The sequence below is a fragment of the Urocitellus parryii genome, chromosome 7 (assembly GCF_045843805.1).
Source record: "Urocitellus parryii isolate mUroPar1 chromosome 7, mUroPar1.hap1, whole genome shotgun sequence".
Lineage (NCBI taxonomy): Eukaryota > Metazoa > Chordata > Mammalia > Rodentia > Sciuridae > Urocitellus > Urocitellus parryii.
In genome coordinates, this window is record NC_135537.1 from 99,449,152 (window position 1) to 99,469,663 (window position 20,512).

Consider the following 20,512-nt stretch of genomic DNA (forward strand, 5'->3'; position numbering starts at 1 on the left):
CTGATCAAGACTCTTGAGTTAGTATATTAACCCTGATGAGGTTAGGACAAATTTATATCTTGATACATTTTTTTTTATTTCTTAGATACATAACATTTTTAAGCTTGTAATCTTCTTATGTATGAGCCACTTTGTATGAAAATGTCCTTTTAAAAACTACATTAATATTATTCTAAGGTTTATGAAATTCTATTAGTTTACTTAGTTCTTTGACATGATTCCTTAGAAAAATGAGAAGCTAGACAATCCATGTGTCTTTTCACACACTCATATTTGAAATGTTGATCATCTATAATATCTAAACCTGAACAATGTTGATCTACTTGTTTTATTTACTCACTTGCCAATTTCACAACACACTGGAGGAAATAAATGTGTTACCATCCATTCAAGTAAGGAGTTTGACATATATGAGCAATGAAAAACTGTCAAATTCAATGTATATTCTGAAACCCTCCCTTATTAAGTGGTAATAAATTATTTGACAGTGTTATGAATACCTTATCATTTTCTGCCTTTTTGCCTTAAATCCCTGAGTGACCATCACTTCAGCAATGCCTATGGCACCATCTAAGAGAGGCTTCCAAAAGAACATATGTGTTGTGCCAGAAAACTTTAGTACTATAACCCCAGATCCTGGTCTAGATGTAGGGATGAGGTGAGCATAGGAGTTAAAGCAAGGGATGCCCTGTATTTGGAGGGCTATTTTTTGTTTTAACTTTTTTTTTTGAGACATGTTCTCACTATGTTGCCCTAAACTGTGTGGCCCTAAACTCCTGAACCAAAGTAATTCTCCCACCACAGATAGCCTCTCATGTGGCTGGGACATCAGGCACACCCTGCAGTGCCCAATTTTTTATATTTTTTGTCTTCCATTTATAATAACTTGTGTTTTCATTTTCATTATGATAATGCATGACCTTTTATTACACTAACTTTCATAAGTTCATATATACATATATGAATATATGTGTGTGTGTATTTAAAAATGTATCTGAACTTTTCATGATGCATCTAAATTTATATCTTGATACATTTTCAAGCTTGTAATTTTCTTATGTGTAAGCCACTATGTATGAAATAATTTTGATATATTATTTCTCTTTTATAAATGAGAAATGGGGTAATTTGACCAGTGTCACTCATTCTCTAAGCAGCTTTTCCATTTTTAAATGTGAACTTGAAGCAGATACACTTTTCCAAAACTTTGTTATTATTGGTATTTATTTTTCTACATTAGTACACACAATTATTGTGATAAGTGTATCTATTTGAAACATTAAAAATGATAGCAATATATGGCTTTTAAACCTAGGGAGTCATTTCTTCTTCTCTTAAAGCCTAAGATATCATAGCAATTTTCAAAATTGTATTTTCTAGGATTTTTACATAGTAAGTCTAATTTATCATTTTTATAGTTATTACTTTCTACAGAAATGAAATTTTCTACATTTTCTCACAAAATTTTTAACATTTTAACTTTTAAATTTACATCTGATGCATAATTATTACTTTTAGTACATGGTTGAACTTTGTTTTATAAGAGGTAACTGACTGCTGGATCTTCCTATGTAGCACCTTGCCTCACTGGATTTCTTTGGTACTTGTGTCAAAAACAAAATGGCCCTAGAAGTATTGTTGTGTTTCTGTCTCTACTTTGTTTCAGTGGACTATTTTTCTAGGGCTTGAACCATGTACTAAGTTTTTTATATCTTATGCTAACTTTTGAATTCAGGGGCTGTTTTAGTCAGCTTTTGTGTCCATGTGATAAAAAAAAAAAAACCTGACAAGAAAGAACAACTTGAGGAGGAAAAAGTTGGTTTGGGACTCATGGTTTTCAGAGGTCTCAGTTCTTAGATTTGGCTATCATAGATGAAGGGCCCCACAGAGGAAGGCTGCTCAGTTCATGGCAGGTGGAGAAGATGAGAAAAAGGGAGGGAGAGGAGAAAGGGGCTGCAGGATGAGCTACCCCAGGGCACACCCTCTGTGACCCAACTGTCCAGCCATACTCCACCTGCCTGCAGTTGCCACCCAGTTAGGCTCATTCAAACTAAGATGAAAGGTCTCTGGTTTCCATATAATAATGCAATCATTTTATCTCTGAATGTTCCTGCATTGACAGGAACTTTTAGGGAACACTTTACATCCAAACCTATAAAATTTTTAATATTGTAAAAATTTGTATTTATGTATGAATTTCAGATTCAGTTTGTCAGTTTCTATAAAGAATCAGATAGAATTATGATTTGGATTTTATTGAATACATAGGTAAATTCAAAGAAAATTAATATATGCCAAAAGTTGAATTGTCAACTCCACACACTTGTCTATCTCTTCATTTAGTTAGATTTCACAATTAATGTTTAGTATTTTTCTGAATAGAGGCCTATAATGTTTTTTGTTGAATTTAAAACTAAGTAATTTTATTAGTGCTATTGTGAATTGAATTTTTATTTTTAATTGTTTTTAATATATTGTCATATAGTTCTTTTTCTATATTGATCTTATATGTTGCCACTTTTCTACATTTACTTACTATTTCTAGTGATCTCAGAATTTTCTGAATATCCAGTTTTTCTCTATATGAAAAAAAGGCAGATGTATCTCTTCCTTTCCTATATTTAATGTCTTTTACTTCATTAATTTGCCTTATTGTTGTAAGTAGTGTTTAATGTACCTTCTTGTATTAGTCCCAATTAAGATAATCTTAGGCATTTTCACTAGTAGGTAGAAAGTTACATATAGTTTTTTTGTCTGTGAAAAAAAATTAAAAACCTTAGTAGAGGGTAAGGAAATTTTAACCTGGATTTCTGCAGCCTTCATAGAATAGAGACATGGAGTGCCAATATCTTATGTTGCCAATATCTTATGCCAATATCTTATGCACCCCCAAAAGAAAGGATTTATACTACATGCATGCACTCATGGAATTTTTGTATTAAATTTTATTTCTTAAATAGTAAAATATTTGCCTCTTAAATAAAATATCATCTTTTATAATATTTCACATGGTTTATAAGAGATTAGTTTCTCAAAATTTTAAAACATATAGAATATTCTTGAAAATACATATTCTTTAGAGAAGTATAATAATAATGACAATAGGTGTATACTAATTATAGCAAAAGTATTCTCAAGTAGCATTAGGTATAAATTGCTATAATAATTGGGCAATGATATCTGGTAATATTCTAAGTATTTTACATGTTATAATTTAACCTTCAAAGCACACTTGTAAGACATATTGGGTAGTGATCCTCAATATGCAGATAACTGAAAGGAATCCCTAGGAGACAGGGAACTGAGAAGCAGCAATGCTGGAGATGAAGCCCAGTTTAGAGCTCACACGGTTAACCACAGTGCTATACTTTGCAATAAAACTGCCAGCAAGATTCGAGTTGATGGATTTTATATGTGTGGATTTTAACTTCATGTTCTCCTTTGAAACATGAATTATTCATCATTTTTCCAGGATAAAGGAACCATGGGAGGTAATAGGAGAGATTTCAAGGAGTGATATACATTCCAACTCTTTAAAAACTTATATTGTAGGAAGGTAATTAGGTTATCCAATGTGCACCGATACCAGTAGCATGTTCCATTCTTATTCTGTTGGTATTAGTTATTCTATCTAATGTATTCACAGAATTTCGATACCAGTAGCATGTTCCATTCTTATTCTGTTGGTATTAGTTATTCTATCTAATGTATTCACAGAATTTCTAGGAAGTTCAAAAATCAATGTACATACATTCCCTTTGGAAAAGCTCATTTCTTTTGTCAAAGATGCACAACTCATATCAACAACAACAAAAGAATCTAAAAAAAAAATTAACATCTTGTGAATGCCTAATATATTTAAATCAGTGTTCTAGGTTATTTATACAACATTAACAAATTAAATTAATGTGTTAATTTTATATGCATTAATTTATTCCTTTAAGAATTCTAAAAGATATATTCATTTGTTTTATCTACATTTCAAAGGTAGTCTGAAGAATAAAGATGTTTAATATATTATTAAGAACAGAGAACTGGTAAAGAGCAGGGATAATAATATTTTGTATCAACATGAATAAAAACATGCATGTTATAAAACTAATAATATAGCAAAATATTTTATATAATGGAGTGCACATATGGTATGTATTAATATGCTATATAAGTAATGAGGATAATTTGCTATAAAGATGTAATTTAAAAATTAATACAAAAAGGAATCATTTTTCTAAACAAGGAAAATGGTATGCCACATCCCCGGCCCCACCCTAGGCCCTTTTATCTGCCCTAAATATTGCATCTAATAAGCATCTTAACCATCTAATGCTGTCTTGGCTTCTACTTCTTAGAAGATCTGAACAGACACAGTTGGGACCAGGAGTGGTCAGAGAAAGCAGATGGTAAGATGAGTTCCATAGGCCAAGGCTGACAGTAGGCAAGGCAGACACAGAGCTGGGCTTGGTTATAAGGGTGAAGATGAGGCCATGTGGCATCCCTTAGCTATCAGATGCCAGGGAGCCACCATGACGGTAAAGACTGGCAAGGATGAAAGGGCCTTCTAGGGGGCTTGACTCTCAGGACATTGTGGAGATGAGTCATAGAACCTGGCTTCTTTCAGGGCAAAATACAGAATTAATCAACAATGGGCCTTCTTAACTTCAACAACCAGAGGAAAGAAAGAATGGAGGAGCCGGAGGCAGGTGGCAGTCACCCAGTAAAAAAGTTTTGATCCCTTGCTCGGTTTTCTTAATTCAAATTTCAGATCTAGACACATTGACTGAAGAGATATGGGGTAGCTTAAGAGAAAGAACCCTGCAAATGCTGCAATAGTAACTTCTGTAACATGTCCCAAGTCCTTCAAAGGGACAGGGTCCTGCAGCCATTTATTGGAGTAACTGCACACTGGGGAATGAGAGCATGCCTAGACCTTTTGAGGACTTTCAGACACATGGTCATAACTGACAATAGTATCAGAGATCCAAAGGAGCACCAAACTCTGTGTTAAATTGGAGGATTATAGGGGTCAGGAAGCAGTCTAGAAAATGTCGAGTTCACAGTGGGCCCACTGGTACTTTTTCTAGTCCCTAAGTGTATTGTTGAAGCAATATACTTGAAAGTTTAGGTGTCTCCACATTGAGACAGACATTGGCCTATGAGGTAAGAGTTACCATAGTAGGAAAGACCAAACAGAAGTCTATGAATCTTTCTCCCTTCACTCTTCATCCAGGATAATAAATCACAGTATCACATCCCAGGGAAATAGCAAAAATAAACGCCATCATTAAAAAACCCAAAAGAATGTAGGGATGGGGTGGGGGGTTCTATCGTATCTATTTAATCCATGAGTCTCTGAGCCTTGCAGAAGCTGGCTAGATCCAGCAACATGAATGGAGATTACTGCACATTCAGCCAAGTAATAGCCCCAATTTCAGCTGCTGTGCCGGACATGGCAGTGTTGTTAGAGCAGACTAATAATTCCTCAGGTAAAGGATGTGCTCCATTAATTTAGCAAATGTCATTTGTATTTTTATTTTACTCTATTTGTCTCAGAGCAATCTGTATTCCCATAAAATAGACAGAAACATTAGTTTACAGTTTTGCTTCAGCTTCTTTTCACTCTCCATTGTCAGTTGTGATGTAATCCAAAGATATCTAGACATCCCACTGAACATCCCATTGATCCACTCCATCAATGCCACTATGCTGATTGAGCAGGACCGGGAAGTGAAGTTTAGTGTCCCCTGGTAACAAACGTGCTCCAGAGGGTCAGATAAAGGTCCTGGGAAGAGTCAGGGACCTGCCCCTTCAATAAAGTATTAGAGACTCAGTAGTCAGGGGTATACCTGAATATTCTCTCTAGAGTGAAAAAGAATGCTGTAGCTTCGTTTCTTTTCTTCAGAGAACAGCACACCACTGGCTAGATCCCTTTGGGCTATGGAAGCAACATATTCCACACATAAGTCTCCCTCCCCAGTTCACATCTGTGGTCATCTGGGCAGAGGTGCCAACCAACTGAAAGAGAAATAACTTGAGCTTGGTTTACAGATAGGTTGGCTCAATTTGTGGGTCTAAGTTGAAAATTTAGAAATGGTTGCTGCCAACCATTGCTGCCACATTCACAAATGATCTTCAAAGATGGTGGAGATGGTTGGGGAGATGTCCCAGTGATAGGATACATGAATAAACTTGGCATGAAAGGAGAAGTAGCCCAAAAGAAACTATATAGAAATATCAGGGCTGAGAGCAACAGAATGTCTGGCTAGTCAAAGACCTAGAAATAAATGCACTGGGCTATTGGACAAAAAGAGGGCTGGGGAGGAGGCATGTGGTTCTGAAAGCCAAACATAGGCCTGAGCACGTCAAATTCTTGAATAGAACAGACTGGAACTTCGTGGATAACATATTCTGCTTCCACTTTGCTCTGTCGGTTTGAAGAAGAAGAAGAAAAAAGAAAACCAAACTCAAACAGTAACTCATAGGCTTGATAGGTGACAACACACAACAGGCAGAATGATTTGCTAATGCTCCTGGCAATTGGAACAAAAACTGCCTGCTTCTGTCAGATCCCACAGGGAGAAACATTTTGAAATGAAATTTGCCTGGAGCAGATTGTATTGTTTCATAGGCAGTTCATCCTATCTACCACCTGGGGAAAGCTTCAACCTATCCGTTTCTTTTCTCTCATAGTAAACCAACTTATGATCAATGAATCACGAGGGAGAGAGAATTTATTTGGAGGTGGTGGGGAGAATGTTCAATTATCTGACTATACTCTCAACCCTGCACGTGTTCCATGACATAACTGCAGCTTATAGTACCTGTATTTAATTGGAATTGTGTTGTGCACAGGTTAAAGAGTCAATGAACAGGAAAAGAAAGACTTTAAAAATTGTCAAACATAATGCTAGCTTCCTAAAATGAAGCTATATATATATATATATATATATATATATATATATATATATATATTCATATATATTCATAGTGAACAATTAGATACAAAATTTGTGTATTTAATAATCTTTAGAAAGTGAGAAAGGGACATTAAAACTACCTAGTCATCATTTTTTTTTCTCCAAGGAGGCACTTGCTTCAAGTTTAAGATGAAAGTGGCCAGAAAGAGAACATTGGGCCCATAGTACAGAAAGCCAGTGGAAAAAACCTAGTATATAATGATGCCATTTCCTTGTTAAAAGCCCATAGTAAAATGATTTTTCAATTAATACTTATTAGAACAATCCTTATCATAAATAAAATTTTCATGCATGTGCTGATTTTGGCATATTCCATTAAATTCTCTTTCTGTCTATTCTATATCAATCTACATCACTATATTTTGCTACAAGATACCACTGTGTATCAGGACATTTTCCTACCTCGATGTTCTACTTCTTGTCTTATCAAGGAGTGTCTCATCTTCTCTTGGCCCTTTGCTTTTTCTTCATACATAACTTGTCTGTAAATAGTTTTGAGTTTTCGAAATAATCAATCTTGTCATTTACAATATATGGCCTGTTAATCACCCCTCTTTATTTTCTAGTCTTTTAATTCTTTACTTTTTCCTGTAGTATAACATTGAGTAGGAGTGGGGATAGCAAGTTTCTTTGTTCCAATTGTTTCTGTGTATACACTTGGTTTCTTATAGTTACCTGTCATCAAGTTTAAAAAGGTCTTTGCATTTTTATATTTAACTAGATGTTGAATTTTGTAGATTTTTTTCTGTATCTATCAAGTTGATCATAGGGTCTTCTCTTCAATCTATTAAAATGTTAAATTCTGTTCATCGCTTTGAATATTTAAAAATGTTGCATTTCTGAGCTATGCCAAATTTATCTATGATTTTGATGTATTTATAATACATACAGACATTTTAAAAACATATTGCTAGCTTTGTGTAGCAGCAAGGAAAATACATCAGTAACATCCTGTGCTTCAGGGGGCATAATTAACTGACAGCGCCCCCTGCTGCTTCTCCGGATTTGCTACAACATTTGGGTCAAGATACATTTCCTATGGACTGTACATGGTGAAAATGGTAGTGACCCATTCCTTCTGGGCCTTGAGATTCCCCTGATGTGAGACTGACTTGAGGATCCCTCATTGACTTGGTTGAGACATTTTCTGCACTGCAGTCTGAGGCTACTGCAGTTGCTCCCTCTTTCCCTGTATCCTTTCTTGGTGTCAGGCCTGCGTCACAGCCTGAAGGCTTGCCTATCTACTGATGTTCCTTCCAATTTATCCTTCTAAATAGATCACTTCTGCATATGGTCCCAACTTTTGTTTTTTCAAAGAACCTGGGTCAACACAATTTGGTTGGCTGATATGTCTTGAGGATATTTGTATCTGTCTCCATGAATGAAGTTGACTTCCGGTGTTTATCAGCTTTGGTGTCTTTGTATAGTTTTGGAATTGTGTCCCTTCCAACGTTCACGTTGAAATATGAAGTATTGGGAGGGATGGTGTGACTGTTAGGAGGTGACTGAGTCATGAGAGCTTTATTCTCATGAAAGAGATTAAATGCCCTTATGAAAGGGCTTACCAGAAATTCATCCCTTTCCACCCCTTCTATCCCTTCCATCATTTGAGGACACAGCATTCATCTCCTCCAGAGGATGCTATGAAAATTCAGCACCTTGGAAGCAGAGACCAGGCCCTCACCAGACACCAAACCTGTTGCATCCTTGATCTTGGACTCTCAGTCTCCAAGAACAGTAAGAAATAAATGTATGTTCTTGGTAAATTATCCATTCTCAGGTATTTTCTTGTAGTATCACCAATGACTAAGTCAACTATCTTCATATAATGAATTAGAAGATGTTCCCTCATTTTTATGATCTGAAAGTGTTTATGATTTGAATTTTGCAAATTAAATGTTTGGCAGAATTCAAGTGTTAGACCATCTCTTGTTTATTTATTTTTTTCAAGAAAGACTATCAGGTTTTCTATATCTCTATGCAAGCCCCTGGATTTCAGACTTCCTGATCTCTAGAACAATAAGAAACTAAACTCCTGTTGTTTAAACCACCCTATGTGCTCTATTTTGTTATGGAAGCATGAGCAGAACAATTCCAACCCTTCATTTAGTCGAGGTCAGGCAGGTTGGAGAGACAGCATTCTCTTGGACATACTGTTTTTTTTTCTTGCTTCCTTTAAGAAGCCCATGAGGGCTTAGTCTGTTTGAGCTGCTGTAACAAAATGCCTATATTTGGTGTATTAGGAATAACAGAAACCTAAATTTTTATGATTCAGGAGGCTGCGAAGTCTATGACCATGGCACCAACAAATTCCACCTCTAGTGAGGGCCCGAGTCCTAGTCTATACATGGTGCTTTCATGCCGTGTCCTGCTAGTGGAAGGACCAGATAAGCTTTGCCAGGCCTCTTTGATAAGGCACTGATTTCACTGATGAGAGCTCTGCCCTCTTGACCTCATACCTCAAAGGCCCCACCTCTGAATACCATCCATTGGGACTTTGGTTCCATCATATGCATTTTGGGAGAACACAAGCATTCAGACCATAGCTGTAATAGAAGCTGGTGTCCCTCCCCTTCTTCCTCTCCTCTTTACTCCCTTAATCTCATAGTCTTAGAAAAGAGATTTTGTTTTCTGAGTGGCTTTGTTAAAAGTCTGGTTGTGGAAAGGTAGATAACTATTGTATATTTCAGGGTAAAATAAGACATTTGTTTCATACACCAGCAGTCTCTTCCATTTGTCATGGTTGTGAGAAAACTGAGTTGGATTTAACAGTCCCCTGGGTAACTTTCTACAGAAGTATCCTTTATGTCTTAATTTCCTTCTCTCCACCCTCTACATTTTTCTGTTATCTCCTTTAATCTTGGAATAATGTTATATATAAAAGAACCCAGCACTAATCTCTGCTTCACCCTAGGTGGTGAGAACATGGTTTCTTTTATGAGTTTTTCAAAGTGGAAGATAAGGAAAATGCTAACAGCATAATTAAAGACAAAAATAAAAGAAGACTTAATGAGATTTTAATTCTTATGACATGGGCTCCTGTGAGGCTTTTCATTAAGGTCTAATTTCTGACAGTCACAGATAAGAGAGGCCAGCTCATGTTTTCCATTTCCAGGATGTGATTTTTGAAAGAGCTATAAGGGATTTTGAAGGATGGGGACCCCAGTAGTCTTGAAGGGTATGGGCCGAACTCCTTGTCATGAATTCTCTCTTCCCTTAAAACAAAACAAAACAAATTGTGACTGACTTCTTAATTCCTTTTAAATACTAAAGGGCCATTTGTGTGAAGAAACCCAACATGAATCTGAGGCTTCCTGGGATGACATTCATATAAACCGAACAAAGTGAGAAAGGAAATAGGGTCAGGATGCTGAGGGGGGAACATGGTGAGCATGGCTAAAAGACTGAGAACAAAACCAAAAATCAAATAGAAAAGGTTTCTTGATCCATTTTGTCCCATTATCTTAGATGTAGAACACTTATAAAAATTCACATATAGTATCTGATATATAATTATATAATATAAAATGAGAATTTAATTATTAAATGTGATATTAATATAATAATTATATTAATTATATAATTAATCATATATATAGGCTCTTGGTTATGACTTCCAACTTATTTTAATGCACCTGTGTCAACTGCATTAAAATATTTACAGAATTGAGAACTTGGGACTTAATGGGTTAAGGGCCTAAATATCTGCTAGTTTACACTGGTGAAGCAGATCATACCATGGCAGTTGTTGGAATAGGGGTCAAGCACACTCAAGAAATCCCAATATGAACAGAATAGCCTTCTTACTAGATTATTCTAAGGATAGGATGACAGGGGTAACCTATTGTCTGAACTGGTACATTTGTGAGTCTGAAAGGGGCAGTTCTAATAATTGTGCTGACACACAGGTGTGAACTATGACTACTCCAGGGAAGTCAGGGTTCAAAGTCACCCTAGCTAGGAGTCACTTCAGTGGCCAATCATTTCTTTACTTCTGCTGTGCCTGTTGTCACAAAATGATAAAAATCACAGCTAACATAGCTGCCTATAAGCAAGAGTTCCCGTGAACTATTACTATTCCCCTCAGCAACTTCAGAGAGGGATACAGCAAGCACAGAAAAAAATTACAACATATGTCTACTGTATTATTTCTGGAGGAGAGGGGATAATAATAATAAAGATACAGGAAATGGTGGTTTAGAGAAGTCCAGGAATGTACCCAAAGGAGTTTCACTCCAAAATACACACTGTCAACCATTATAACAACTCTCTTGCCTCTGGGCAATACCTTCCTTCTTCTATTTATCTAAATTCTATGAACTTTCCAAAGGTCTGCCCCATGGCAGGTCTATAGGAAGCTTTTTATGACTATACTACTTTATTTTTACTGCTCCAGGTTTTAAAACCTCATTACACTTACAGTTAGCACTGTCTGGCCATGTGATGTACATGTAATAATCTCATCTCCCCAGTTGAAAAGGCAGGGATTTTCATTTTGTGTCTGATACCATTTTCCAAACACAAAGGTCATTAAAAATATCTATTCTATTAACTCTGCAGGTGACAACTTTAATGACAGATCAGCTGGTTGAAAGGGCAGGCCTGAGGGAAGAATTCTATTTTAAAAGTTTAAATCTATAGATGTAAATACAAGTTTACATGTTATTTATGCTCATACAACCGCATACACCAAAGCACGCCACTTTTCATAACTTGAAACTTGGTGAACTTGCCCCATTTCTCTACATCCTGCAAGCGGAAGTTGCATTTTCTGCAACTGTGGTCATTGCTTAATGATTCAAATCCCATAGTGGAATTTGTACTAATCTTGTGCTGCACATACAGAAAAAGAAGTTTGCATTTTTTAACTTTATGAAGTCTCTGGACTTGAAATTACACGTGAACATGGATCCAGCTGAACTCATGTTATAAAGAGGTCTATCATTTTTGCACACGTCATTTTATTACACAGGTTCCCAACTACTTACATCTGGGTATTATTCTAATAATCTCATCAGAAATTGAAAACATTGTAAGTTGAAAATGCATTTAATAAACTTAACCTACAAACAAGCTCAGCAACACAGTATAGTGCAGTGTCTTTTGTTTTGTGTGGTAGACTGGGAGCTGTGGCTCACTGCATATAAGAGTACTATACCATATATCACTAGCCTAGAAAAAGATCAGAAGTACAATTTCTACTGAATGCACAGGGATTTTTGTTCATTAGGAAGTAAAAAAATTCTTCATTGAATCATCCTGAGTGGCGGGCCATCTATATTGTGTCTAATTGTAAATTTTTTCTTTGGTGTACAGGATTGAACCTGTATCTTACCACTGAACACTGCCAGCCTAAATTTAAAAGATAATAGTAACAACTGAAAAGAAGTGAGCATAAAGAAATAGAATTTACTAACTTAATACCTAAATATTATTTTAGTGGCAAATTAACAAATAGGATCAAAGAGAGAATTGTTCTAATGTTATACAGTAAATAACACAGTAGAAAAGTTTTTCTAAAGATTTATTGAAGCAGAAACAAGTTGCTCAGATACTTGCTGGAAAAAAAGCAGTTTTAGTGGTATTCAAAAATACTTTTTAAAAAGTATTCTAGCACAAGACTTCTTGGTAAACTAGATTATGTTGTAAACATTTTTTTCTAAACTTTTTAGGAGTGTCGGTTGTTAAGATCTAGAGCTCGTTCCTATTCCAAATCTATCTTGTGCTCCTGAAAAACTGCAGAAAGGCACTTGAAAGCTGTTTCTTTAAGATATGGATTTTTTTTTATTCTTGCTGGTAATATACTGCTGCACTGAGTATGTACAGCTTTTATTCAAGGTCATCATGATGCTGAGAAGTTTTGTTGATAGCCTGTTAAAAATAAATAAAACTCAAATCAAATACTACATGCAAAAGTTTAAATTATCCCATAAATCACAGCAAAGAAAAATCTTATTAAACATATAATTTATTGTGCCATTTGGAAGGTCGCACTGATTCTACATGGTAAGAATTGCAGCATAGAGGGACTGATACATGTACAAAATGCCTGTCATCTATAGGCAAAGTAACTATCCATGGAATTTATGACATACCAAAAGAAAACTTTTCAAAAACCTGTGTTTTTGAAGGATGCCATAAAAACTATGCAGCAAAGCTTAAAAGCAATAAAGGCATATTAAAATGAATGGCAAGTACATTTTAAATTTATGTGTAAGGGAAGATTTCATGATTACACTAAAGTGCAACCATGTATTTCCTAGTACAGAGCGGTAACAAGAAACCAATTGATCTGTAGGCACATTCTTATAATAAATGAAGAGGTTTAGAAGTATTTAGGCAACAATCATTAAGACAGGGCCATATGTCCAAGATAAAAACAATCCTGATATTGAGGTAATCTGGTGAAGTAGTATAGGAAGTAACTTAAGGAAGTTTTACTTCCATTTCAAATTAAGTACCACAATAGTTTGCAAATTCTGGAATGAAGGAAGAGAATTACTATACAATCTCATCCTGGAGCCAAATAATTACTAGGCCATGTGTATTGCTGGAACAAGCAGTTTATTCTTGTAGCAGGCATGAAAGAAAGAAATGGCAACTTCTCAAATTAGCTAGCTATTTCTGATATATAGGTTTATTGACTTGAAAGGGGATTGATACCCTTTTGAAATTACTCCATTTTTTTTTTTAATTTGTTATTGTTTGTTTTAATTATTTTTTTCCATTTTTTCAATTTTAAAGATACCAACCTGTCCATCTCTAGTTTCAACCGTCTTAATCAGAAGTGTCCTTTTTGAGTGGGTGTCAACCAGAGGGAGTGAATCCAGATTAGTTTCTAAATAAATAATACAAAAAATAAAACTTTTTAAAAATGTAACCCATTTTACTTAAAGAATTGATTATTTTGCAATTGTTTGAAAAAAAGTGCTATTCCCAAATAATTCTACGATATATTATCTGTTTGAAAACCAAGTTATCTAATACCTCCTTGCCCTCATGAATGAAATGTTACAGTGTACTCCATTAGGAAGGAGCAAACTTAAGTTTACATTTAACTTGAAGTGTAACATTCAAGAGAGTACTTGGATTTGAAAATTATGCATGTTTTCTGACATTTTGGCATTTTTCAGGTATCAGAAAAAATGAGGGCTTTACCATAAACAGATAAGATATGGATTTCTTCTTTTATTCTTGCTGGGAATATACTGCTGCACTGAGTATGTATAGCTTTTATTCAAGGTCATAACCTGTTGAAAGTTTTCAAAAAAGGAAATAAAATGCTTACCTCTCAGGTTCAGGGAGGAAAATTTGGGAAGAGGCAGAGAAATCCTATAAAAAAGATAAAGGAAAAAGAGTAAAATTGTTATCCTCTAATAGCAAGGAATAAATTTATATACTCCTCATTTTCATCCAATAAAAATTACTCTTGCAATTCACATTAGAGATGTGTCTCATAACTATTTACCTGTGGTTGGTCTCATTAGTACATTTAAATTTTTATTTCAAGCATTTCCTCACAGAGACATAAGCTAGAGACATTACAGAGGGGAAATAGTGTGGATTTTGACAAACTATGGGTTCTAATTCCAGTTCTGCTATTATTAGCTCTGTCTGTGGCAGGTTACTTCCTCTGAACCTGAAGTTCCTCATCCATAAGGAGTGGAAAGGAGTTACCTTGAAGAAATGTTCAAAAGATAAAAAGAGGGGCAGAGTGCCTTGGAACTCCAGCTACTAATTCACACATAAGAGTCTGTGTTCTCTACCTGCTCTCCTCGCCTTCCAGCAGCTTCCTGTAGGTGGCAATCTCAATGTCAAGAGCCATCTTAACATTGAGCAGGTCTTGGTATTCACGAAGGTGACGAGCCATTTCTTCCTTCATGTTCTGAATCTCATCCTGCAGGCGGCCAATAGTGTCTTGGTAGTTAGCAGCTTCCACGGCGAAGTTCTCTTCCATTTCACGCATCTGGCGTTCCAGGGACTCATTCTGCAGGAGGTGAGAAGGGCTTCCGATGTTACTTCCTGGAAACACCTAGGTATTCCCAGAACCAATTATAGATGGTATACAATGGTCCATTAGTGGAAAAGGGTCCCACTCTAATTTTGGATGGAGAATGTGAGCAGCAAGTTCCTCTTACTGCAAGCAACCACAGATTAAGCTAATACCTCCAAGAATTCCATCTACTGCTTTGTGCGTCTATCTGGAGAACTCATTTTTTTTGGACAAATATATAAATTTTCTTCACTTGAAATTTTGTTCAGGTGTCACTATTAGCTTGGTCAACAAAATGGATCCAAGTTCATAATTTCCTCCTTTTACTATGGGGTGGTACTCACAGTTCCTTTAAGTGCATCCACTTCGCAGGTGAGAGACTGCACCTGTCTCCGGTACTCATTTGACTCCTGCTTTGCCTGGCGCAGAGCATCATTGTTCCGGTTAGCAGCCTCAGAGAGGTCAGCAAACTGTTGGGAAGAAATCAGAAATGGATATTGTCCACATTCAAGTCTTTTCACTCTTAGGGAAAGAAATCATAATTCTGACCCAGTGTTTTCTGATCTATGTCTAGTTTATGTTTTGAAGTTACAGAAAGAGCATTAGAATGCTGACTTTAGTTTTCAAACAGTATTCATTCTATTGAACTTATTTAAATATAGTGGTGTTGGGGATTTCTCTGAAGTACTGTAAAAGATTAGTGAAAACAGGGTCTACTATTCTAAAAGAGGCACAGTGCATGGTGGGGAGGCTGTAGCAAAAGATTTAAGTTAAAGCTAGCTTTTGAGCCAAGCTAAAAAATAGTTAGAAATCACAGACAGGTGTAGTGTTTTCAGAATTGCTTTTCTTTTGTTCTACCACACGGACTCACTGCATACCTTGGACTTGTACCATTCTTCTGCCTCCTGAAGGTTCTTGGCCGCCACACTCTCATACTGCTGACGTACATCACACAGGGCAGCTGTGAGGTCAGGCTTGGAGACATCCACATCAATCTGGACATGCTGTTCCTGAATCTGAGCCTGCAGCTCCTGGATTTCCTGAGGGAAAGGACAGACAGAAGGTCAGTCAGGTGGACAGGGAGCAGCTTTCCCCTCATTCATTCACTGACAGCTATGCCACTGACCTCATCATGTAGTTTCTTCAAAAACGCGATCTCTTCTTGCAAGGATTCCACTTTACGTTCAAGGTCAAGATGTGCCAGAGATGCATTGTCCACATCCTATTTTGAAGAGAGAAAAAACAAGATATAGAGGGTGCAAACATCTACGGTTTATCTCATTTATTCATTTTAAGTTAATCACATGAACCTAGTCTCTTTACTATAGAAAAGACATTGACAAATTTTATGACCCTTGAATAAGTTTATAAATCACTTTGTGCTACACTATGCTATGTTCTCTTTTCCTATTTATAAATTTGAACTGGGACTCAATTGTTTGTACTCAAAGGAACTAACAGCCTAAAAATAAATAAATGTATACTAACATGGTAATGAGTGCTCAATTATTCTTGAGTCTACATTTTTATCAGTAGTGTTTTATTATTTTTTAAATCTAGAAAATCAATGCTGCAGAGTTTTTACGATTTAATTCCATGGAATAGCATGATGATCAGGGTGAGCAAATTTCATTTCACAATTTCATGTAACATGAGTACATGTAAAACAGAAATTTGTGCTTCAAAAGTTTAAGCATATATCTAAGTTCATTTTCTCTCTCTCTCCCTTTCTCTCTGTGAAAATGTTCTGATATTTATCCTTGGGATCCAGAGCAACTATTTCATTTTCTGGCATCCAGGTTACAAGACTAGATTTATATCAAGTAGCAATTCAATCCTCCAATTTAGGATATGCACAGGCAAAGGTGCAGCCAGGCAAATAAGAAAAAGAACTATATTTGTTTTGTCTTTTCTAGTGAATTCTTCTCCTGAAACTTCCCTGACTCATCCTATATGGGTGTGTCTATCTTCTTCACTTGTTACTGTGTCAATTCAGTTACTTAGCCAGTTTCACAATGACTGGCCAAAATGTTTGCACAGAACAAAACTACAGAGAGACTTCTTTCTGATCTTGTTCTTCTTTGTTTTCACTATTTATGAAGTCTACATTCCAAACCAGAATGTGTGATCTTGCAAATAAGATTTTATTTCCCTTCCAGGGAATGTTTAATATCCCTTATCTTGTAATAACTTGGATTACAGTTTATTAATAATTTGGATTATAGTTTATAGCCTTATAGTATTAAAATGTTGAGACACTTATCATCTTCATGGAAAAATGTTTTAAAATGGAATAGAAAAAATTCATTTGGGCTTCCTGTTAAGCCCTAAAAGAGATATAAAAGTTACTTTATTAACCTCTTTTTAGATCTTCAAAGTGACATTCTATTTCATGGAAGAGAATGAAGCATTTATTAAATCCCAAAACAGGGAATCTTTCATATTGTATTCTTTTATATTAACTCATAATTCTGCAGAAAATATTATAGGAACAATGGTCATAAATGCTCAAGGACTAAAATAAGCCACATATAGCTGTGTTTCAATTGGTTTGGCAAATGTGTTTCAGAATAAAAATGTTATCCTAGACTATTTATCTGAAAGAGTTTTGCAGCAAATCCCATTAAGTGTTCCCAAGAGCAAAACTATGCTGGGAATCTCCCTGGTTTGGGATACCAATTTTAACTCCATCTAATTTTGGAGCAAAAATAAAAAGCTTTTCATATAATTCCATTATTCATCCTTGGGTTTATTTTTGTTAATGGAGAGAATAAAAAGAATATAAGGACGCAATAAAGAAAGGCTTCTCAAAATGTGAGAAGTGACTGTAGCTTTAATAACTTTACACATCACATAATTTACCAGTCTGGGGCAGATATTAGATAACGGATGTTAGCAAATACTTGTGACCAGTTAAAACTATGCTTGCATCATTACATATTCAATAAGAATGTAGCCTGTTGCATAGCTGCTCTGGGAACACAAAGACTCCTATTATTTCTGTCCAGAGCCATCACATATGCTAGAATGTGTGTATCTACATTCCATAGTGAAGCCCATAGAAACCATTAATACCCTTCAGCCACAGGGACAGATGGCTTCTTTTCCCCCTTATTATATCACAAAATAGTTGTGCATAGTGATACCTCCATCTAACTTTAATGTCACAATAGGACTTGGAAAGAAGAAAAGAAACTTATTGGCTTAATTCCAGTTAAACTAAATTTCTTATCCTCCAATACTTTTTACATTTTAAACTATAGGGCTTTAAACTATGTGTGTGTGTCGTGATCTTGTAAAAGTGAGCCAACTTAGCTTAAGTAAACCACAAACTAAATCAAACTGTATGTGTTTGAAACCAGAATGTCAATGTGTTACAAAAATGAAAGGGAAAAAATATTTCTTTGCCAATAAAAATCTTGAAACACAGCAAAAAGATAAAATCTTTTCTTTATGTCCTAAGGAACGGTTTCTGTTCACAAAAGTTGCCATCTTTGATCTTTCCACCACTAGGAGACTTTACATAAAGAAGTGAAGTTTTGCACTTTTTAGATTTTAGTGAAGTAACTTAGAATTGCCTGTGGTTTTGTTGGATGGGGCCCGGTGGCTGCAAGTGGGACGAGAGTCTACAAACCTGTCTGAAAGATTGCAGGGTGCTCTCCGCTTCCTCTCTCTGAAGCATCTCCTCCTGCAATCTAAAACAGTTGCACATTAACCAAAGGGGAACTGGGAAACCGCCAGGGGTGGGGCGGCCACACCCAAACACCACGTCGCAGTGCCTTGAGACAAGAGCTGCTGCGCCATCTCCACCCTCACCAGAGACTAAAGCTTTTAGAACTCCCGCCTTCTGCAGTTTTAGCCGGACCTGGGGGTACCGCGCTGAGACAAAACGCTCGCTGCAACAACTTCCAAGACAAACCCCTCTCCCACTACCCCTGAAAAGCTTCTTCCATCCCTTTGTCTTGCTTCCTTCAGAACTATCCTCTCCCCCCTCCTTCCTTCTGGCAACTGGCAACCCTCCAGGAGAACCAGGAAACTTTCTGAAAGTTTGGGGAAATCTCTCTCATCTGTCCGATGGCCTTCAACAACAGATAACGTGGTAGTTTGAAGAAATCTGTAACAAGAACCGGAGCGTTCTTGGGCAATGAGTAGGGGGAGAAGGGAAATGCTAACTGCGAGGTCCAGGTTCAGGGCGGGGCTGCGCCACTGCAACCACAGCCTCACTCCCCCACGTTCACCTGAGAGCCGCAGCCCCGCCCTCTTCCCCAAGGGCGTGGCAGCCACTCGCCGGGGTCCTGTTCCCCTCTCCCTCCATTCCCGTGCCCCCAGTGGGGCGCAGTGAGCGCCGTCTTACTTCTCTCGGAGGCGCATGATGTCCTCAGCCAGATTGTCAGGCTACACTTCCACGCGGGCCTTGTCATTGGTGAGTTGGTCCACTTTCCGGGGTAGCTCCCGCACCTCCTCCTCATAGAGGTCCCCAAGACGCGACTTGCCCTGGCCCTTGAGCTGTTCGAGCTCGGCCAGCAGGATCTTGTTCTGCTGCTCCAGGAAATGCACCTTGTCTATATAGTTGGCGAAGCGGTCATTTAGCTCCTGCAGCTCCACTTTCTCGTTGGTGCGGGTATTCTTGAATTTGGTGTTGATGGCATCGGCCAGTGAGAAGTCCACCGAGTCCTGCAGCAGCCGCACCCCGGGCACGCTGCTCCGCAGGCGCACGGCCAAGGAGCGCGAGACATAGGCACCGCCTGGGGACGAGGCATAGAGGCTTCGGCTGGTGCTGGGGCGCAGCGCGCTACCCAGGCTATAGGTGCGGGTGGACGTGGTCACGTAGCTCCGACTGGAGCTCGGCCGGCTCGCTGTGCCTGGGCCGCCGAACATCCTGCGGTAGGAGGAGGAGGACACAGACCTGGAGAACATGGTCAAGGAGGGAAGGGATGATCTGGGCGGCTGCGGAGGTGCAGACTGTCTCTGGGAGGAGAGGTTAGCGAGAGCGCGGTGGGTGTGGGCGGTGGGAGCGCTGCTGCGTCTCTAGCACGGGGACCCGGAGCAAGAGTGGCAGAGGACGGGACCCCGCCAAGGGCGCTGTTTTTATAACCCTGCTAGGAAAGAGGGTCCCCTCCCACTGCCATCCTAGCCGCGGAGCGCGCCAGCCAATGGGGACCCGGCGAGAAACCGGGAGGGTGGGCGGAAGGTTGGGGCGGGGGCTCCCTCCAGCTTTCTTCCTTGGCCGGCCGCCATTTTCTGGGCACAGTCCCGTTACTTCTTGGGCTAGCCTGGGACTCTCAGGGACTTTCCGGATGATGTCCAGAACTCTGCTCTCCCACTGGGTGCTGAAAAGCCCTGGGGTGGCGTGGAGGGTGTACGGAGCGCCGGAAAGTGGACCCAAGGGGTCCCAGGTTTCCAGCCAAGGGGGCGTGGGAGGAAACGAGTTGGTAGGAGGGGCGCGGCCGCTGGGCTGCGGTCTGAAGGGAGTGGGTGGGTGTGGATACCCGTGGGCAAAGGAGCAGGAAGAGGGGGAGGAAAGGATCCGACCGATCGGAAGGCG

The 20,512-nt window shown here is 38.0% G+C and overlaps 1 protein-coding gene across 1 annotated transcript in view; it reads right to left on the minus strand.

Annotated features, from left to right (window-relative positions):
- Positions 1 to 19,893, minus strand: part of LOC113178182 (vimentin-like) — a 120,489-nt gene extending 100,596 nt beyond the window's left edge. The window contains 6 exon segments of the mRNA XM_077801221.1: positions 14,741 to 14,961; positions 15,312 to 15,437; positions 15,846 to 16,007; positions 16,094 to 16,189; positions 18,602 to 18,662; positions 19,322 to 19,893. Coding sequence (XP_077657347.1) covers positions 14,741 to 14,961; positions 15,312 to 15,437; positions 15,846 to 16,007; positions 16,094 to 16,189; positions 18,602 to 18,662; positions 19,322 to 19,884 — 1,229 coding nt within the window. The 5' untranslated portion in view covers positions 19,885 to 19,893.
- Between the last annotated feature and the right edge of the window lie 619 nt (positions 19,894 to 20,512).